Source organism: Peromyscus leucopus, chromosome 17, assembly GCF_004664715.2.
Source record: "Peromyscus leucopus breed LL Stock chromosome 17, UCI_PerLeu_2.1, whole genome shotgun sequence".
Classification (NCBI taxonomy): Eukaryota; Metazoa; Chordata; class Mammalia; order Rodentia; family Cricetidae; genus Peromyscus; species Peromyscus leucopus.
This window is the reverse complement of record NC_051077.1, coordinates 31,605,179-31,620,940: the sequence shown is the minus strand read 5'-3', so window position 1 is coordinate 31,620,940 and position 15,762 is coordinate 31,605,179. Positions and strand designations below refer to the sequence as shown.

The window sequence follows — 15,762 nt, the reverse complement described above, 5'->3', positions numbered from 1 at the left end:
CTTCCTGGATGGAAGAGCTGGCGGGGGGTGGGCTGGGGGTGGGGTGAGACTCAGGAAGCTCCCGACACTTACAAGGCTAAGAAGTTCAGAGCATTGAAAGATTCATGACAGGCCTCTCTAAGGTTGCCTACAGAGGCAGGTGATGGCTGCCAGGCCACAGGAGATTGCTGTGGGGGCGGGGGGTGCAGCCGTCTGCTCGTCATCCATGGAGCTCCAGGGACACAGTGTCTGAGTCCTTACTCTTACTGGGGTAGGCTTTCCAGGCATGCAGCTGCCTTGTGTCACTTCAAGTCACTTGGGCTGTGTAACAGGTAACCAGCGCTCCTGTCAGTACCCCCAGGAACCTTGCTGGTTCGTGGAATTACTGCTTTGAGCTATTATCAGTGCCCTAAGATGGAAAGGCATTTGTTTGTATCTGAGGAAAGGCCACACAGCCCCAGATGCTTAGCTTTCATGCCACTGCTTTTTAAAAGTGTTCGGCAGGGTGTCTTCCTGGGTCAGGTCCCTAGGAGCCCCTGGGGAGCCGTGGTCTTAAATTTGGGTATGTGTTCACCACATGCAGCTCCCAGGAGATGTCCGAACAGTTGCTCTGTTTCGGTCTTAACAGGACGTAACTACTCAGCCTTGGTCGCCTGGCCTGACCCTGGAGAGTCTCTTGCCACACACGCAGCTTGGTCCTTGCCATGGGAAATGCCAGGCAGCAGAGTCGGCAAGGGTCAGGAGAAGCCGGCTAAGAGTGAAGCATTGGAAAGAGGACTGTGGACCAGGGATGGCGCTTCCTCTTTACTGGGATCTCATTTGTTGAATCATTGGCAGAGGGGGCGGGGGGGGGCTGCACTCTCAGTTTCCACACGTGACCCCAGTCACTGTGGTGAGCAAGCTCTTCCAACATTTTCCATCTGACTTCCTGAAGCTCAATTAGTTGGGCCTGGACAATACCATGCTCACTGCCATAATCACTCAGAAGCCATGCTTCCCAGATTGTCTTGATTTCCCCAAATATTTTGGAGTGAGGCCTAACTGCCGTTCAGCCAGAGGCTTTAGAATTGGGCCTGGCATGTCATAGCCTTTACTAGTCTTCAGAACAAATCTTTCCTCTGTGGACAAATATTGGCCTCTTATAGATGCCCAGGCCTGTGCTGGCCCCATCTGTTTTAACGGACACAGGGATCCGGACGAGCAGCACAAAGCACCATGCTTCACGGTCCTTTTCCACACTCTTGTGCCATCTTGCTTTTCTTCAGCTTGGTAGACACATTTCCAGGACAGGCTATGGAAACCGGCCCTTGAGAGCTGGCTGCCGACCAGTGAGCTGACACGTCCTGTTCAATCTGGGGCTCACTGAAGCTAGAACTGTCGCTCAGAGTTTCACCGCCTTCCCCAGTTGGCATCTTTCCTAGAGCTCTTAAGAATGAGTTGAAGTCTTGACTCAACCCTCCTTTCCTTGGTAATTGCTTAGCAACCCATAAAGCGAATTGTCTTCCAATAAGGAACCAATGCAACAGTCTAGGTGTTTATTAGTCTGTCCAATCTACTCACACGCACTATGGCTCCAGAGTACACTGCAGAACACATCCTTCCTGCCAAAGTCAAAAGACCTCATCAAAGACTCGTTCTCTAGGAACCTCCACTCGAGATCAGAGAGTCCAGAAACAGGCAAACTGGTACCCAGCAGAAGGATTTGTGATCTTAGGAAAGTCCCAAAGGAGGACAATTAGGAACAACTGAGTGTATCGAGGGAGAGGGGGCGTCAGCTGGACTTTGAAGGACTGGAAGGACTTTGTGGGAGTTAGGACAATCCCCGGATCCTGTTGGTTGCTTATGGGGGCTGATTGAAGAAGGTATTTGTCTGCTAGGAAGGGCTTAATTCAAGACAGTTGTCACTGTCGTTGACTGAAAATTTTATATTTTTGGTTGTGAGCCTAGCCTTTAACAGCTGAACCATCTCTCCAGCCCAACTGAAAATTTTAAAGCAAAAAGTTCTTGATGTATTTACAATGTGAAAGACATTAAATGACTTCATGTCCCAGGACATTATTGAAACCTCCTTTGTGCACAGTAGGAGGCTCACTTAGCTTTTTAATGACCCTGGCATGACAAAGGAGGGTTACTCTCACAGTTTCTTCCCATGAGTGGTATTGCTATTTAAAGGTTTATGAGATGAGTTCATCATTTCTGCATCTGTAAGAAAATGAATGGAACTGGAAATCCTGTTTAGTGAAATAAGCCAGATGCAGAACCTAGATTTAATATTGTGTGTGTGTGTGTGTGTGTGTGTGTGTGTTTTACTGTGATAGAATTAGTTTTAAATGTCATCTTAACACAACCTGGAATCACCTGGGAGATGGGCTTCCAAGTATGCCCATGGGGGATTATCTTCATTTCACTAATAGATATGGGAAGACCTGTCCACTGTGGGTGGTACCCATTCCCTAGGCACGGGATTCTAGACTGCCTAAGAGTGGAAAGTGTGAGCTGAGCACTAGCATGTGTGTGTTTATCATTCCCTTCCTGACATCGTGACGGGATGCTTCAAACTCCTGACGCCTCGGCTTCTCCTCCAGGATGGATCATAACCTGTAACTGTGAGCTAAGAGAAACCCTTTCTCCCTGAAGTTGCTTTAATCAGAGTGTTTTATCACAGCAACAGAAAAGCAACCAAGACAGCCATGAAACTAGAAAGAGGGTCACCAGAGGGAAAACAAATTCTAAGGAGGTGGAGGGTGGTGGAACACATGTGACATGAAAACATTCAGAGGGAGAATGGGAACCAGCTAGAAAGATTAGGTGACAGAAGGGAGGGTGTGAACAAAGTCTAATGACACATACGTATGAAGATGCCATGATGAAATGCATTACGTTGTACATGAGTTTAAGAAAAATTTAAAATACAGAAATTATCTCTAGTTAGTGAATCGGTACAAGAAATCCTGTTTATATTTATACTTACAACAGGATTTCCTTTGTTGTGAAACTACACATAAATGAAGATCTGTTTTTTTTTTTCTTTCTTTCTTTTCTTTGCACTGGGGATTCAACCAGACCTTAGCTTTACTCCTGAGCTAGTGTAGATATGCTGAACTATCCCTCCAAACCGCCTTTCATCATTATTCTTTTTATTTTGAAGAAGGGTCTTCCTCTCTGTGGCCTAGGGAAGGGGTATATTTGCAATCCTCCTGCCTCGAAGCATTAGCACCCGTGACTACCACCACATAGCTGGATTACAAGTCTGCTCTACCAGGATGGACCAAAGACTTGACTCTGTAACTCTCCTTTTGGCATGAACTGTGGTTACACCCCATTCCTTCAGATTTGAGGATCCTGTTTACATGCCCAGGAACACTGCGCTTGGTTTCAGCTCAAGGCCCCCTTTTGGAGAAAGCTTCCCACCCTGTCACTCCAGAAATGGTCTTTTACGGCATTCTCCCCTCTTCTTTAGAATGTGTAACCTATTTGTAATAGCACATTTGTTGACCCCTATGGCCTGCATACTGAGCTGATTTTTGGCTCTCTCTCTAGGCTGCATCAGGCAGCCAGGGACTCCTGGTGGCTCCTCAGTGGAGTCAGCATGTTATGCAGTTCATTGCATGAGTAGGCACTAAGCAAATATTTGTGGAGTTTGGTAGGCCCCAGGGCTTAATGGCTCAGGATGCAAGAGCAGACATGAGTTTGGTGGAAACTTCCCTGAATTATTTCTTGTGTTGTCCCTGACTGTCTCATGCCAGGGATATTTGGCAGTACTGGATGTGTCTATTGAGTGCCCTTGGATGGCATCAGACATTGTGACGTCCCAGTCTCTCTGCTCTCTGGCCTAGCACCTGCTGAGGAAGGAGGCGGCAATATGGCTGCCTGAAAATCCCAGAAGAGCGTGAGTGAAGGCTGAATCACTCAGGGTTCTGATGTTCTGCGAGCCAGTGTGACCTCATCTGCTGTGGGATCATGCTTTTGTACACTGGTTTAATAAAATGCTGATTGACCAGGAGCCAGGCAGGAAGCATAGGTGGGGTAAGCAGACAAGGAGAATTCTGGGAAGAGGAAGGCTGAGTCAGGAGACACCAGCCCGCTGTCCAGGGAGCAGCATGTAATGGCACACAGGTAAAGCCAGGGAAAACGTGGCGACATATAGATTAACAAAAAAATGGGCTGAGTTTAAGTTCAAGAGCTAGTAGTCAGTAAGAAGCCTGAGCTAATGGCCGAGCAGTTTTAATTAATATAAGCTTCTGAGTGATTATTTTATAAGTGGCTGCGGGGTCTGTGAGGCTGGGCAGGACTGGAGAAAACTTCAGCTACACTCATCCCCTGAGGGAAAGAAACAATATCCACACAGTTTTTCTTCCAGGGGAACTGGCCGGCGCTTAGGGAGGGAGAGGAGATGGAGCACGAGTCGAGCGCTCTGCTTCCTGTCCTGAGGAACAGTGACTGGCTGGGGGGACCGTGGGCCTTGACCTCAGTGTTGACTCCTTTTCCTCTTTCTGTTTAGTCCCCTGGAAATACAAACACCTTCAGATTTCCGCTGGCTAAGGAAGGGTGGTCAGACCAAGGACAGATGTTGGAATCTAGTTTGTATTTGGAAACACCTGGAGCAGAAGTGACCTCAGGAGTCACTGAGCACCTGGGTCACTCTGGATATTGGTACAATTCCTGTGACAAATTGCATCTGTGTCTCTGTCTTTTCAGTGGCAGCTCTCTAGGCGACCATAAGAAGAAATGAACCCTCAGTAGTTGTCTCAATCCTGTGAGAACCTTAGTGAAAGGTGCTGGGTGCCACTGCCGTGAAAGCCCCACCTTACACTTTTGTGGTTATGGGATGGTAGCTGTGGGAACCAAGGCATGAGGGAGGGGTGAGGTTCTATTTTATTAGGTCCTAGCCAGCATCAGCCTGTCCTTACTCAGCTTTTTTTCCTAATCACTTTGAAATGAGACCCAGTGAGCTTGCATTCAGGGCTGAGACTTTGTCATCTGCAGATCTGAAGTGAGACCCAGCTCTGTCCTGCCACAGCACGCACCTCGGACAGGTGTGCAGGTTACAGGGCAAAACACAGCCTCTTTTTCTTCTGACCAGAGAGAAGTTTGCAAATGGAAATGTGAGCGATAAACAGTTCTGGTCCTGGGCGGAAACAAGGATGCAGAATGCAGTTTTCAGCGGAGTGTACTCAAGAGAGGGTCATAGACAGTACAGGTCTGTAGAAGAACGTCAACAGAGGTACTTCTGTTTTTAGGACTTTTCAGAAAATGACTCCTCAGTGTTAGAGTAGGATCAGCATTTGAAATTTTTATATATGATATCCAGGAGATAAAAAGGCATATATTCAAGAACAGGAATAAAGTGATCATGGTAGGTTCACGCTATGGACCTAAGGTACAAACATGAATGACAGGGATACCCCAGTTTCTCTCAGGACACAGATGATGATGACTTTCCGGAGAAAGAGGTGCTCATATATGACAGACACCATGAACGACATGCGTAAATCTGACTGCACTGAGAAGCCCTGAGATATACCAGCCTTCCATTTTTGTTTTCTTATGTCGCTCCAGGACCAACGGTACCCACAATCCAAAATGAGGAGAATTAACAGGAGGCAATTAGTTCAGGATATTTTTGTTTTTCAGTTGTTATCACTGACCAATGTTCATTTTCCCCCATGGATATATTTATTATCTGATAAAAAGGTAAGTGTGCACCATAGAAACTTTGGGAAAGGAGCCATTCAAAATGCATGACTCAGGCATGACCAATAACAACTGGTGTGTAGTTCCATCATTGTTAGTTAAGTCAACAGGGTGGGTCAACACACATCTTTCAGAGGTAGTCTTATTTTTTCTTGTCCGATTTATCTTACTTTTATTCCTGTCTTCTCTTATTCTACAGCTTTTATTTATTTTCTCCTTTGACAATTTTGTTATGTATACAATATATTCTGGTGCATTCTGGTTACTCTTGCCTCCACCATCTATCTCCCACTCATCCTAGTACACACACACACACACACACACACACACACACACACACACACACACACACACATTTTGTTTTACTTATCTGTCTATTTATTTATCTATTTTTGGTTTTTCGAGACAGGGTTTCTCTGTGTAACAGCCCTGGCTGTCCTGGAACTCACTCTGTAGACCAGGCTGGCCTCGAACTCACAGAGATCCACCTGCCTCTGCCTCCCGAGTGCTGGGATTAAAAGTGTGCACCACCACGCTCGGCTCCTGTTTTACATATCTTTAATATCTCAAGTCTCCCTCTTGAAATCTTTCTTTTTTCTTCCTTCCTCTTCCTCCTTCCCTGTGTTCTTTCCTGCCTTTTTTTTCCAGACAGGAGCTCATGCATCTGAGGCAGGCCTGGAGCTTCCGATGTGGTCAAGGATGACCTTGAACTTCTGATCTCCCCCTGCTTCTACCTCTGTGTGCTGGGATACCTGGTATGTGCCGAAATGGCCAGTTTATGTGCTGCTGGGCATGGGATCCAAGGCTTACATGACAGGGCAAGCAGTCTAGGAGCTGAGCTACATCCCCAGCCCTAATTATAGATTTTAAAAACTGTCCATGTGGCTGTCCATGGTGTGGATTCTTTTTTTTTTTTAATGGGGTTTTCTTTGTTCTTAAGCCCACATCATGAAATACCTGGGCATCCTCGCTAACAGGTGACTCTTAGTTTTTAATAACTTAAATTAATGTGTGTGATACATACAAAAGTAATATATAATATAGTGTATGTAACCATATAACAGAAGATAATAATTTTCCGGTTTCATCCAGGGAAACATGACTCAGCTCCCTTGCGTGTGGGGTGGGGATTGGTGGGGCCCAAGGCTGGGGACAGGAGGAGGCTTTTTCAGGCAGTCCCAGGCATCCTAGAGTGGATTGCTGATCTCCTGGGAAATGGTGTGCCATGCCCTACGCCTGCTTCTGTAAGGCTTTGTTCTGAGGTCCCCGTCTCTTAACCCCAGCTTCTGCATCTCTTTGGTTTTGTGACTGAGGTTCCTTATTCTGCAGTTCAGTGCATCTCAGAAGCAAATCTCACCCCAGGCAGGAATTTTCTAGCCACATCAACCAGTTGATTGACGAGACCTTAGGGGAAGTTGCTAATAGTTTCTAGACAGGGGCAGATTTTCAGGGTCTTTAAAGAAACTTCACTACAAGAACTTATTGGGTATGTGGGTTTTTTTTTAAAGACCTTATCTTCATAATTACATACTCTTTCTTACAGAGAGGCCCTCCCCACCAGCATTCCATAACCCTCAGGGTTCCACATACCTGCTTCTACCTCTAGTTTTGAAATATATACCCATATCCCATAACAGGAGATGTACAGTGAAAAGTCACACCATTTCTTTCCTGCTTTGGGGTGTTTTAAGAGGCCATACAGCTCAGAGCTGCAGCAACTATTTTGTGATCTTGAAAGAAAAGCAGAATTACACAGAGCTGGCTCAGGGACTTGACTTCATCGAGTTTCTGGATTAAGCAACTGTTGCTGGAGGGTTTCTCTCCAGGTTCCCCAAGCCCCGCAGTCCCACAATCCACTTATAAAATAATCACTCAGACGCTTATATCACTTATAAACTGTATGGCCGTGGCAGGCTTCTTGCTAACTGTTCTTTTATCTTAAATTAACCCATTTTTATAAATCTATACCTTGCCACGTGGCTGGTGCTTACGCGTCTTCACATGCTGCTTCTCCTGGCGGTGGCTGCAGTGTCTCTCCCCTCAGCCTTCCGCTTCCCAGAATTCTCCTCTCTCCTTGTCCCACCTACTTCCTGCCTGGCCACCTACTTCCTGCCTGGTCACTGGCCATCAGTGTTTTATTTATATAGAACGATATCCACAGCAAGCAACCATGGAACTGATTGTCTCCAGACTCAGTTAAATGAGATGGCAAATCGTTATTGAAGCCATTGTTCAAGTGGCCTGTGACCCAGACTCGGTGGCACATGCCTTAGTCCAAATACCCAGGAGGCTGAGGCAAGAGGTTAGTGAATTTGAGTCAAGTCTGAGCTATGGAGTGAACTCCCGTAGTAAAGCTATATGGGAAACTTCGCAATACTTTGTTTCAAGAAGCCAAAAATAAAAACAGAAAGGCAAATGGCCCTGGCTTACAACCTAACACCATTTTAACCAGTACCCTCAGGTCTCCCAGGACTGTTTATATCACTCAACAGGACAGACATCTTTTTCCTGAGTGGACTACAACAGGATATCATATTTCCTTTATGGGAAAAACCTCTGCCAAACTGGAGGGAATCTCCCTTCCCCCCATCAGGGCATTTCCCTTCCTAGCTGGAATGGTTTCATAGTGCCTGTCCAACCCTGTGGGACCCAAGGCATGTCCCACTGGAACTGTGATGGCATCTCACTAGCTGTCCACCCTCTCCATGGTGATCTCTGGCTTTGCCACCCCTACTTATTTCCAGCAAAGTACCCCAAATCACCCCATAGCCTGCCAGTCTCCCCATCCCCCACACTGTAGCCTCTCAGCCCTTCAGCCCTTGAACTAGACATGAGGAAGCAAATGGCAGATGTCTCCAGGCATGCTAACACACTAGTGGCAGAGCACTGTGCATTAATCCTCACAACTTACCGACCTCCAGAGATTCAGAACGGTTCCCCCAGAATTTTATAAAATGCGAGATGTTTCAGAGCAAGAACAAACAAACAAACAAAAAGAAAGAAAGTTCTTTGCTGTGACTTGGGAGGTCTTTCTTGATGGACTATTGTCAGTGGGTCTCTAACCAGATTGCCTGTGTCTTCCACAGAGGGACCTAAGAAACATGTGTGTTTGTATGCTACAGACTAGGAATATGAATATATGAATAAAACCGATTGTATTCTTATTATTATTCTATATTGCTTTGTGTGTGTGTGTGCGCGCGCACACGTGTGTGTGTGTGTGTATGTATGTGTGTGTGTGTGTGTGTGTGTGTGTGTGTGAGAGAGAGAGAGAGAGAGAGAGAGAGAGAGAGAGAGAGAGAGAGAGAGAGAATGATACATGGCAAGGTTATTGTTAATATTCTGACCTGCCCCTTGGGGCCACCCTGTGTCCTGATGTAGAAGGAAAAACTTCTGCCCCTTCCTTCTGCTTTTCCTTCCACAAGGTGGGCACCCCCTTCTCTCCCCCGTTTCTGTCTGTCTGCCTCTTTATCTTTCTATTATAATAAACTCTCCACGCGGATGTAGCATCTGCATTGTGAATGTCCCCTGCCGCGCCATGCCCGAAGGGAGTGGGTTGCCCGCCAGCATCTGCCCAGCCTGGTCCCCTGCACGCGTGGGATACCCTGGCCCGGCCAGCTAGGGGTTTCCCATGTGTGCATAAATCATAGCAGTCATAGCTTAAAATATCCTCTCTCAGTCCATGTGAACCCCAAACGGGCGGACAAACTCAAGAGTTACATTTTAGTCCCCGGAAGCGGTGGTGTTAGAAGGCGTCTCTTGAAATCCTTTCTGTCTCTAGGTATTTTTGAAGGTTTCCTATGGAGCCCAGGCTGGCCTGGAACTTGTCCTTCTCCTCTCTCTGCGTCCACCTTAGAGACTCTAAATGGCATGGCAGAGGACGGGGGATTCGGTTTCAGCAGAGCCTGACCGGCCTCTCCTTCTGTTGCCCGTGGTTTCAACCAGATCTGCCTTGTTTTCGGTTCACGGTGACCAGACGTTTCTCATGCCCAATAGCTGACGTTCTTGTCCCAGAGCCTTTTCACTTCATGGCCTGCTTGTCGGTGACCCGCTCACTCGCCCAGATGCCCATTTCCACTGATGAGGAACCGCTTCCCTCTAGCATATTATTTACCCGGAGTCCTAAGCATCACTGCTACAGCTACCTACTACTTAACCTTTAACCTTGCTGTCCGAGGGAAGCACAGCCCACCTTGGAACGCATGTCTGAAGGAATGCTCCCTTCCAGAAGGGACTGGATTCTCAGTGTGACCATAGATTCCTCTGGAAGGTAGGGCATTCCTAAGTATCACACATGGATTCTGCTGAGCCTGGAGCCCAGGACGACAAGGAGGAGGAAGGCAGGCAGGCCTGAGGCACATTAGGGCTTGGGCCCAAAGGGAAGGATAATCTCTGCTATAAAAACCAGCTGGTAATTTGGGGGCCTGGGTCCCTGCAGTTGTTTCCTAAACATTTCTCTCAAGATGGAACCAACACAGGGCTCTCCTGGCTTTTTGCTGCCCTGGAGCAAGGGCTTCAGATCACAGTAATTGCCCTGCTTTAAGCTAAACAGGCTGTGTGGAAGCTTGAGGAATTGAGTTCAGGCCAATTTATTACAATACAGAGTATGTGGAGCCACGAAGTCTAAATCTTGACTCTGGGTTTGCCGAAGCCTGTGTTCTCCTAGGCGTCTGGTCCAGCCTTTTGATTTTCTAAACAAGGAAGCCGTGCCACAAAGGACTCCTAGTGAAAAGATCTCAATAATTGCTACTTACCTGTGGGCTGTGGATAGAATTTGAACAATGAGGGGAAGGGCACTGATTTTATAATTACCTCTGTTATGAACCACCCTTCGTCGGCCACCAAAGTCAAAGGAGACACGAATTTCCCTTTCTTGTAGTAGAACCTGCTGGGTATCGCTTCTTTCTCGTACACAGTCATGTGTTCCACTGTGCTGAGTTTATGATATATCTGCAAAGAAAACCAAGAATGAGCTGTTTGAACACTCGTGTTACATCTGTGAGATAGGATATTTATCTATGTGTGTGTGTGTGTATACATATATGTATGTATATAAGAGAGAGAGAATTTAGCTATATTAAAATAAGATACTTTTTTTTTTTCTTGAGAAGACTTTCTAAGTAGCCTTAGCTGGCCTGGAACTCACTATGTAGACCAGACTGGCCTTGAACTCACAGAGCTCAGCCTGCCTTTGCCTCCCCAGTGCTGGGATTAAAGGTGTGTGCTACCACGTCTTGCAATGAGAGACTTTCGTATAGCTTGCAAATGAATCTGGCTTTATCTAGAAAGGCTGAAGGGAATTCCCCTCTAGGGAATATAATGAAAAGCTCTCATGTGTGTGCACCTATATAGTGTATACACAGAATAACCCAGACACATAGCAGAAGAGATAGAGCAAAGAGATAATGGGGAGAGATAAAGAGATACCGGTGCAGTTCTGGGGCAGACACCATAAAGAACAGTAAAGACAGATGCACCACATCTGCAAAGACGCACAGAAGACTCAGGGATCTCAGCCAGAGCAAAAATAATGTAAATTGTAGAAAATACCACAGAGATTCTTATGACATAAAACTCAAATAACCACACAACCTTACGATAAATGGTTACATCTTAGTGGTTTTTCTGAGAGGGTAAAACGCTCATGGGATCAGGAAGGACTTTCAGGAAATATCATAGGTCATGCCAGCATGCTACTTCTCTCAAAGATGAGGTAATCATGGCAACATGATCCTATACTCCTATACTGCTTAAACACACACACATATATATGTATATGTATATACACACACACATATATATATTCTTTCATAAATAATCAGTGACATTACAAAACTTACTTGTCAAAATTCTATGCACTAAAATTAAGTGGCAATTGTGAAAGTGGCCGGCTGATGTTAAATACCACCAAAATCAGAGAAAAGATATGTGCTCTTTAAGTTGACATCGAGATTATATCCTACCCATACATGAATCTTAAAAGCAGGAGGAATTGTTTACTAACCACATTGCCAATTCCATAATGAAGATGTAAAGTCTATACACACTTCCAATATTTAGCAGAAACTTAAATATTTGTGGCTAAAATTAAAATCCACCTGCTGACGCTGGTTTGCTGGCCACCAACCAAATCAGAAATGTATTCCTTTATAATGAAATTGTGTTTATTCACTCACACCCTAAAAACAGTCTTCGTCGGGCTGCTGAGCGGAAAGTTGTTCATAGCTCCATGAATGAACCTCCCCTCTTTGATTAAAAACGATGTATGCAGAATTGTTTCGAATATGTGAAAATATATCTGCTGATATACAACAGGTCCTGCAGATTGTTGTGACCCATCACATGACCCAGCTGTCACCCAACGCAGCCTCCACTTTTGAACCATTACCAACTGCGATTGGCTGGCGGCAGTGTTTGGGATGCGCATCCTGCTGGAAGATGCTCTTCTCGGCTCGTGAGTGTTGATGCCCAAGCATTCTGGAGGTGTCACATGCCTAAGTGCCAAATTGGAGACAAAGATGCTCTTCCTTGCCAGGAAGAGGGAAGTTGCTTCCCAAGAACCTGCCAACGTGTAACATATTCTTTCCGTTTTCATATTTAGGGAGTTGCTGGGACACTGTGTAAACTTCATTTCCTGGCTGCGGAGCTCAAGGAAGAACATGGCGGTGGCGAGGAGGAGGGGAGCATTTCCCTAGTGAATGGGGAAAGCCTGAGAGAGCAGTGGTATCACTGACAAGAGGCCTCAGATCAGGGCAAGCAAGGTGGTAGCGGGGCTGCCTCTGGACCAAAGGACCAACGCTTCCACGAGGCCCCTCTGGCTAGTGTTCACAGGCAACTGTTCTGTAGCTATGAGGATGCAGGAAGACGGCGGCTCCCAGGCTCCTCCTGGCTCCCCTGTGGCTGGCGTTGTCCCCTCCACTGAGAAACATAGATGCTTCCTGGCCCACATCAGCTTCCCTGGGAGTGGACAGATGCTGCATCCATGCACTGGGAGGTGAGGAAGCAACAAGATCACTCTGTAGTCGGCCAAGAGTGGCACTCATTCCTCCTTATCCTTACCATCCACTGCCATCCCTAATTATTTTTTTTTTGAGAGGGTGAACACAGGTTACTGAGTTCCTGAAAGGGAGTTTTGTTCCCCATCTGCACACTGTGGGAAGTTGACCACACCCTCCTAGGCACCCTCCTGTTTGATGATGGTCTTCCTAAGTGGCACATATATAGTCTCTGCTGTGATCTCACCTGCCTTCTGTGTACTCCCATGGGTTTTAGGATAGCGTTCATTGCTGTGTTTCCATGTGGAAGGGAGAAGGGCCGGACTTGCTATTCCCTTGTACACAGTTGGTAACAGAGCTGGGATCAGAACCTAAGAGGTGTGACCGTAAAGTCAGGGATGAACCCACGGTACACATGTGGCCTAGGCTGTCTTCTTTAGTCAGCTTTATATCTCCAGCCCCCTTGGTGAAAAAGAATTGGATGCAGGTCAGAGTGGCGGCTTCATTCGGAAGAGCCTGCCTCTAGCAGCCCCCTACACAGTCTGTCCAACAATAAAAGAGCCCTAATAAGGGCATGCTGACATGTGCCAGGCATTGTTTATCTCTTTTAATTTTCATTAAATTCAGTGGAGGTAGATACTGGTATAGAATAAACAAACACAGAAAATGAATGACCTTTATAAAGGTCACTTGGTAAGTGAATGGCAAGCTCAGTCATCTGATCCCAAAGTCTGTGCGCCTATCCTGTTACCTAGTTCATTATGAAAACTCTAGGAATAAGACAAAGCATAAATGAGGGGCCAATGGGGCCAGGTCACCTCCCGTCCACCACGGTGTGTCTTGCCTCAGAGTGTTTTCCAGGGGCTGGCCACAGGCTCACAACGGGCCCTCGGTCCTTCACCTGCTGCAGGTCATCCAGGCTGATGTACTTGCTCAGCTCAATCACTTTATCCATCCAGAAGATGTCAGTCATCCCATGGTCTGAGAAAATGATGACGTTTAGGTCATCCTGCAGGCCACGTTCCTGCGGGGATGGACGTGAGCAGTCACCACAGTGATTGAAGAAAGATCCTTTCACACAAACATTCTTGTAAAGACGTGTTTTTAAGCTACTGACTAAAGGAGAACGGAGACTGTTAAAGTTGGAACCCACATTTAACCGCCATGCCCAGGTTAAACTGGTCAATAGGCTTACTAATATTACTACAAACCAGGCCAGCTCTCTAGTCAAGCCAGGCAAAAACCACATCTGGATGAGTTAAATCCCACTGACTATCCACGGAATAAGGAGTTGCTTGGTGCCCTAAAAAGTACTACCTGAAGAAAAGAGAGCCTTACACTGGCCTAGTAAAGAAACTTTTAAAGGAAGTATGAAGGAGCGGCAGTCATGGAGATGATAAGAGGTGACAGGGGAACATTCCAGACCAGTTGCCCTTGCTTTGGGTCACCTGGATCCACTTGATCATGTGCTGAAACACATTGTCCACAGCTCTGAGGGCATCTTTTCGCTGAGGTGATGAGGGGCCATAGTGATGACCTTCCACATCGATGCGCTCATAGTATATGGCTGCCAGATCAGCTCGGCCACTCCTGGGGGGGACAGAGTGAGACAACCACAGTTAAAGGAGATCTCTGGCAGCTTGCTCCCTTGTGACCCACTGACCCTCTGTGAAGGTATGAGAGCCCCCAAAGGGACCTGCCTAGTAGACCAGTCAAAACCTACATGCCCACATAAACAAGGTAGGTAGATACTGAATTAAAGTTTCTAGTCCTGAGCAGCTTGGTGGCAAGATTTGAAGAGTGTTTTTATTGGTCACCTCTTCTTCTGGCCAGACTGTATTGCTTTTCATGTCCACAAAAATAGAAAGATGTTGTATGAGGCAGAGCATAGTCCTTATAACTCCCTTCTCATCACCTGCTGGAACTGGAAAGTCAGGAAAGTGGAGGCAATTCTTTAAAAAAATTACCGTAAAATTATTAGTGGACTTGAAGGGGGTCCTAATAAAATGCTAGATTGTGGGTCTGACTGACAAGAATATCAACAGTGAAACCACAGCCACTTTGTCAGCTGTAAATAGATTAGTCCTTAGGATCTACCATCCGCAGACACACACACCAGCCAGGGACTCAATGGGAACCTGTGGCAGGCTAGCTCTCCTATAGACACAGAGTAAATCCCAAAAGTAACTGTCCATTGATGAACTCCAAAACACCCCCAAGGTCAGCACTGATGGTGAAAATCCAAACCGTTTAACCCCCATGGCTGGCCTAAGAATGGCCAGAAGCTAGCGATATAAACAAGAGTGGATAGCTTATGGAGAGAAGGAAGAATTCCAGGAAATGTTCTCTCTCCCTTCACACAACACTTTCCACTGTGACGTCCCCTGCCTAAGCTCTGGCTTTGCCTGTCTTCCCATCAAGCACCCAAAATAGACTGGAGTGGTGTTGAGGGTGGAGAAGATAGTCTGATGGCCTCTGGGACTGAAAGATGAGTCCATGGGAAAAAAAATGAAAGGTGGTCTTTTTTTTTCCTGCTTGGACCTGTACAAGAGGAAGTATTAATATCCCGTCAATTTGCCTTATTTCCCTTGAAAAACGCTGTTTTAGGCACATCTGTATACAGACACAGACACACAGTCACATAGTCACACAACATGTTTTCCCTTGAAACGGTCTTCCCACCATGAGCAATACAAGAGTGTGATCTCAGGGCTGCCAGCACCTTGGGTCTTGCTGTCCCCCAAGAAAGAAGCATCCTCGTAATGCTTGGAGAGCCTGGTTTGCCTGGTCAGAGTCACACAGTATCCACCCTTCTTTCATATCTGTGAAAGTTGTCACCTCCTCCAGGAAACTTCCTCTGGTGTCCTGAGGCTAGATCAGGTGGCCCTGGCACATGGCACCATGTTCCCATGACTGTATGCTCTCTTCTGGGCCCTTTTTAGGTATACTTTTCTCCCTCTAAACTAGAGATTCCTTCACATCAGGAAGGGGGATTCCTTCTCCAGGTCTCTCAGCTCAAGCCTAGCATTTGGCACACAGTAAACACGCTAAAGTTGTCAGCTAGGTGTATAGTAACAAGTACCCACTAAGGGGG

The 15,762-nt window shown here is 46.4% G+C and overlaps 1 protein-coding gene across 2 annotated transcripts in view; it reads right to left on the bottom strand.

Moving 5' to 3' along the window:
* Enpp6 (ectonucleotide pyrophosphatase/phosphodiesterase 6) overlaps positions 1 to 15,762 on the bottom strand; it is a 99,053-nt gene that overhangs the window by 14,523 nt on the left and 68,768 nt on the right. The window contains exons 4-6 of one of the 2 annotated variants that reach the window (XM_028857672.2): positions 14,117 to 14,258; positions 13,513 to 13,692; positions 10,486 to 10,623 (exon numbers count right to left, since the gene is read on the bottom strand). In XM_028857672.2, the coding sequence (XP_028713505.1) occupies positions 10,486 to 10,623; positions 13,513 to 13,692; positions 14,117 to 14,258 (460 nt within the window). The remainder of the gene's footprint in view (positions 1 to 10,485; positions 10,624 to 13,512; positions 13,693 to 14,116; positions 14,259 to 15,762) is intronic. The other variant, XM_037211731.1, reaches the window with a different exon arrangement.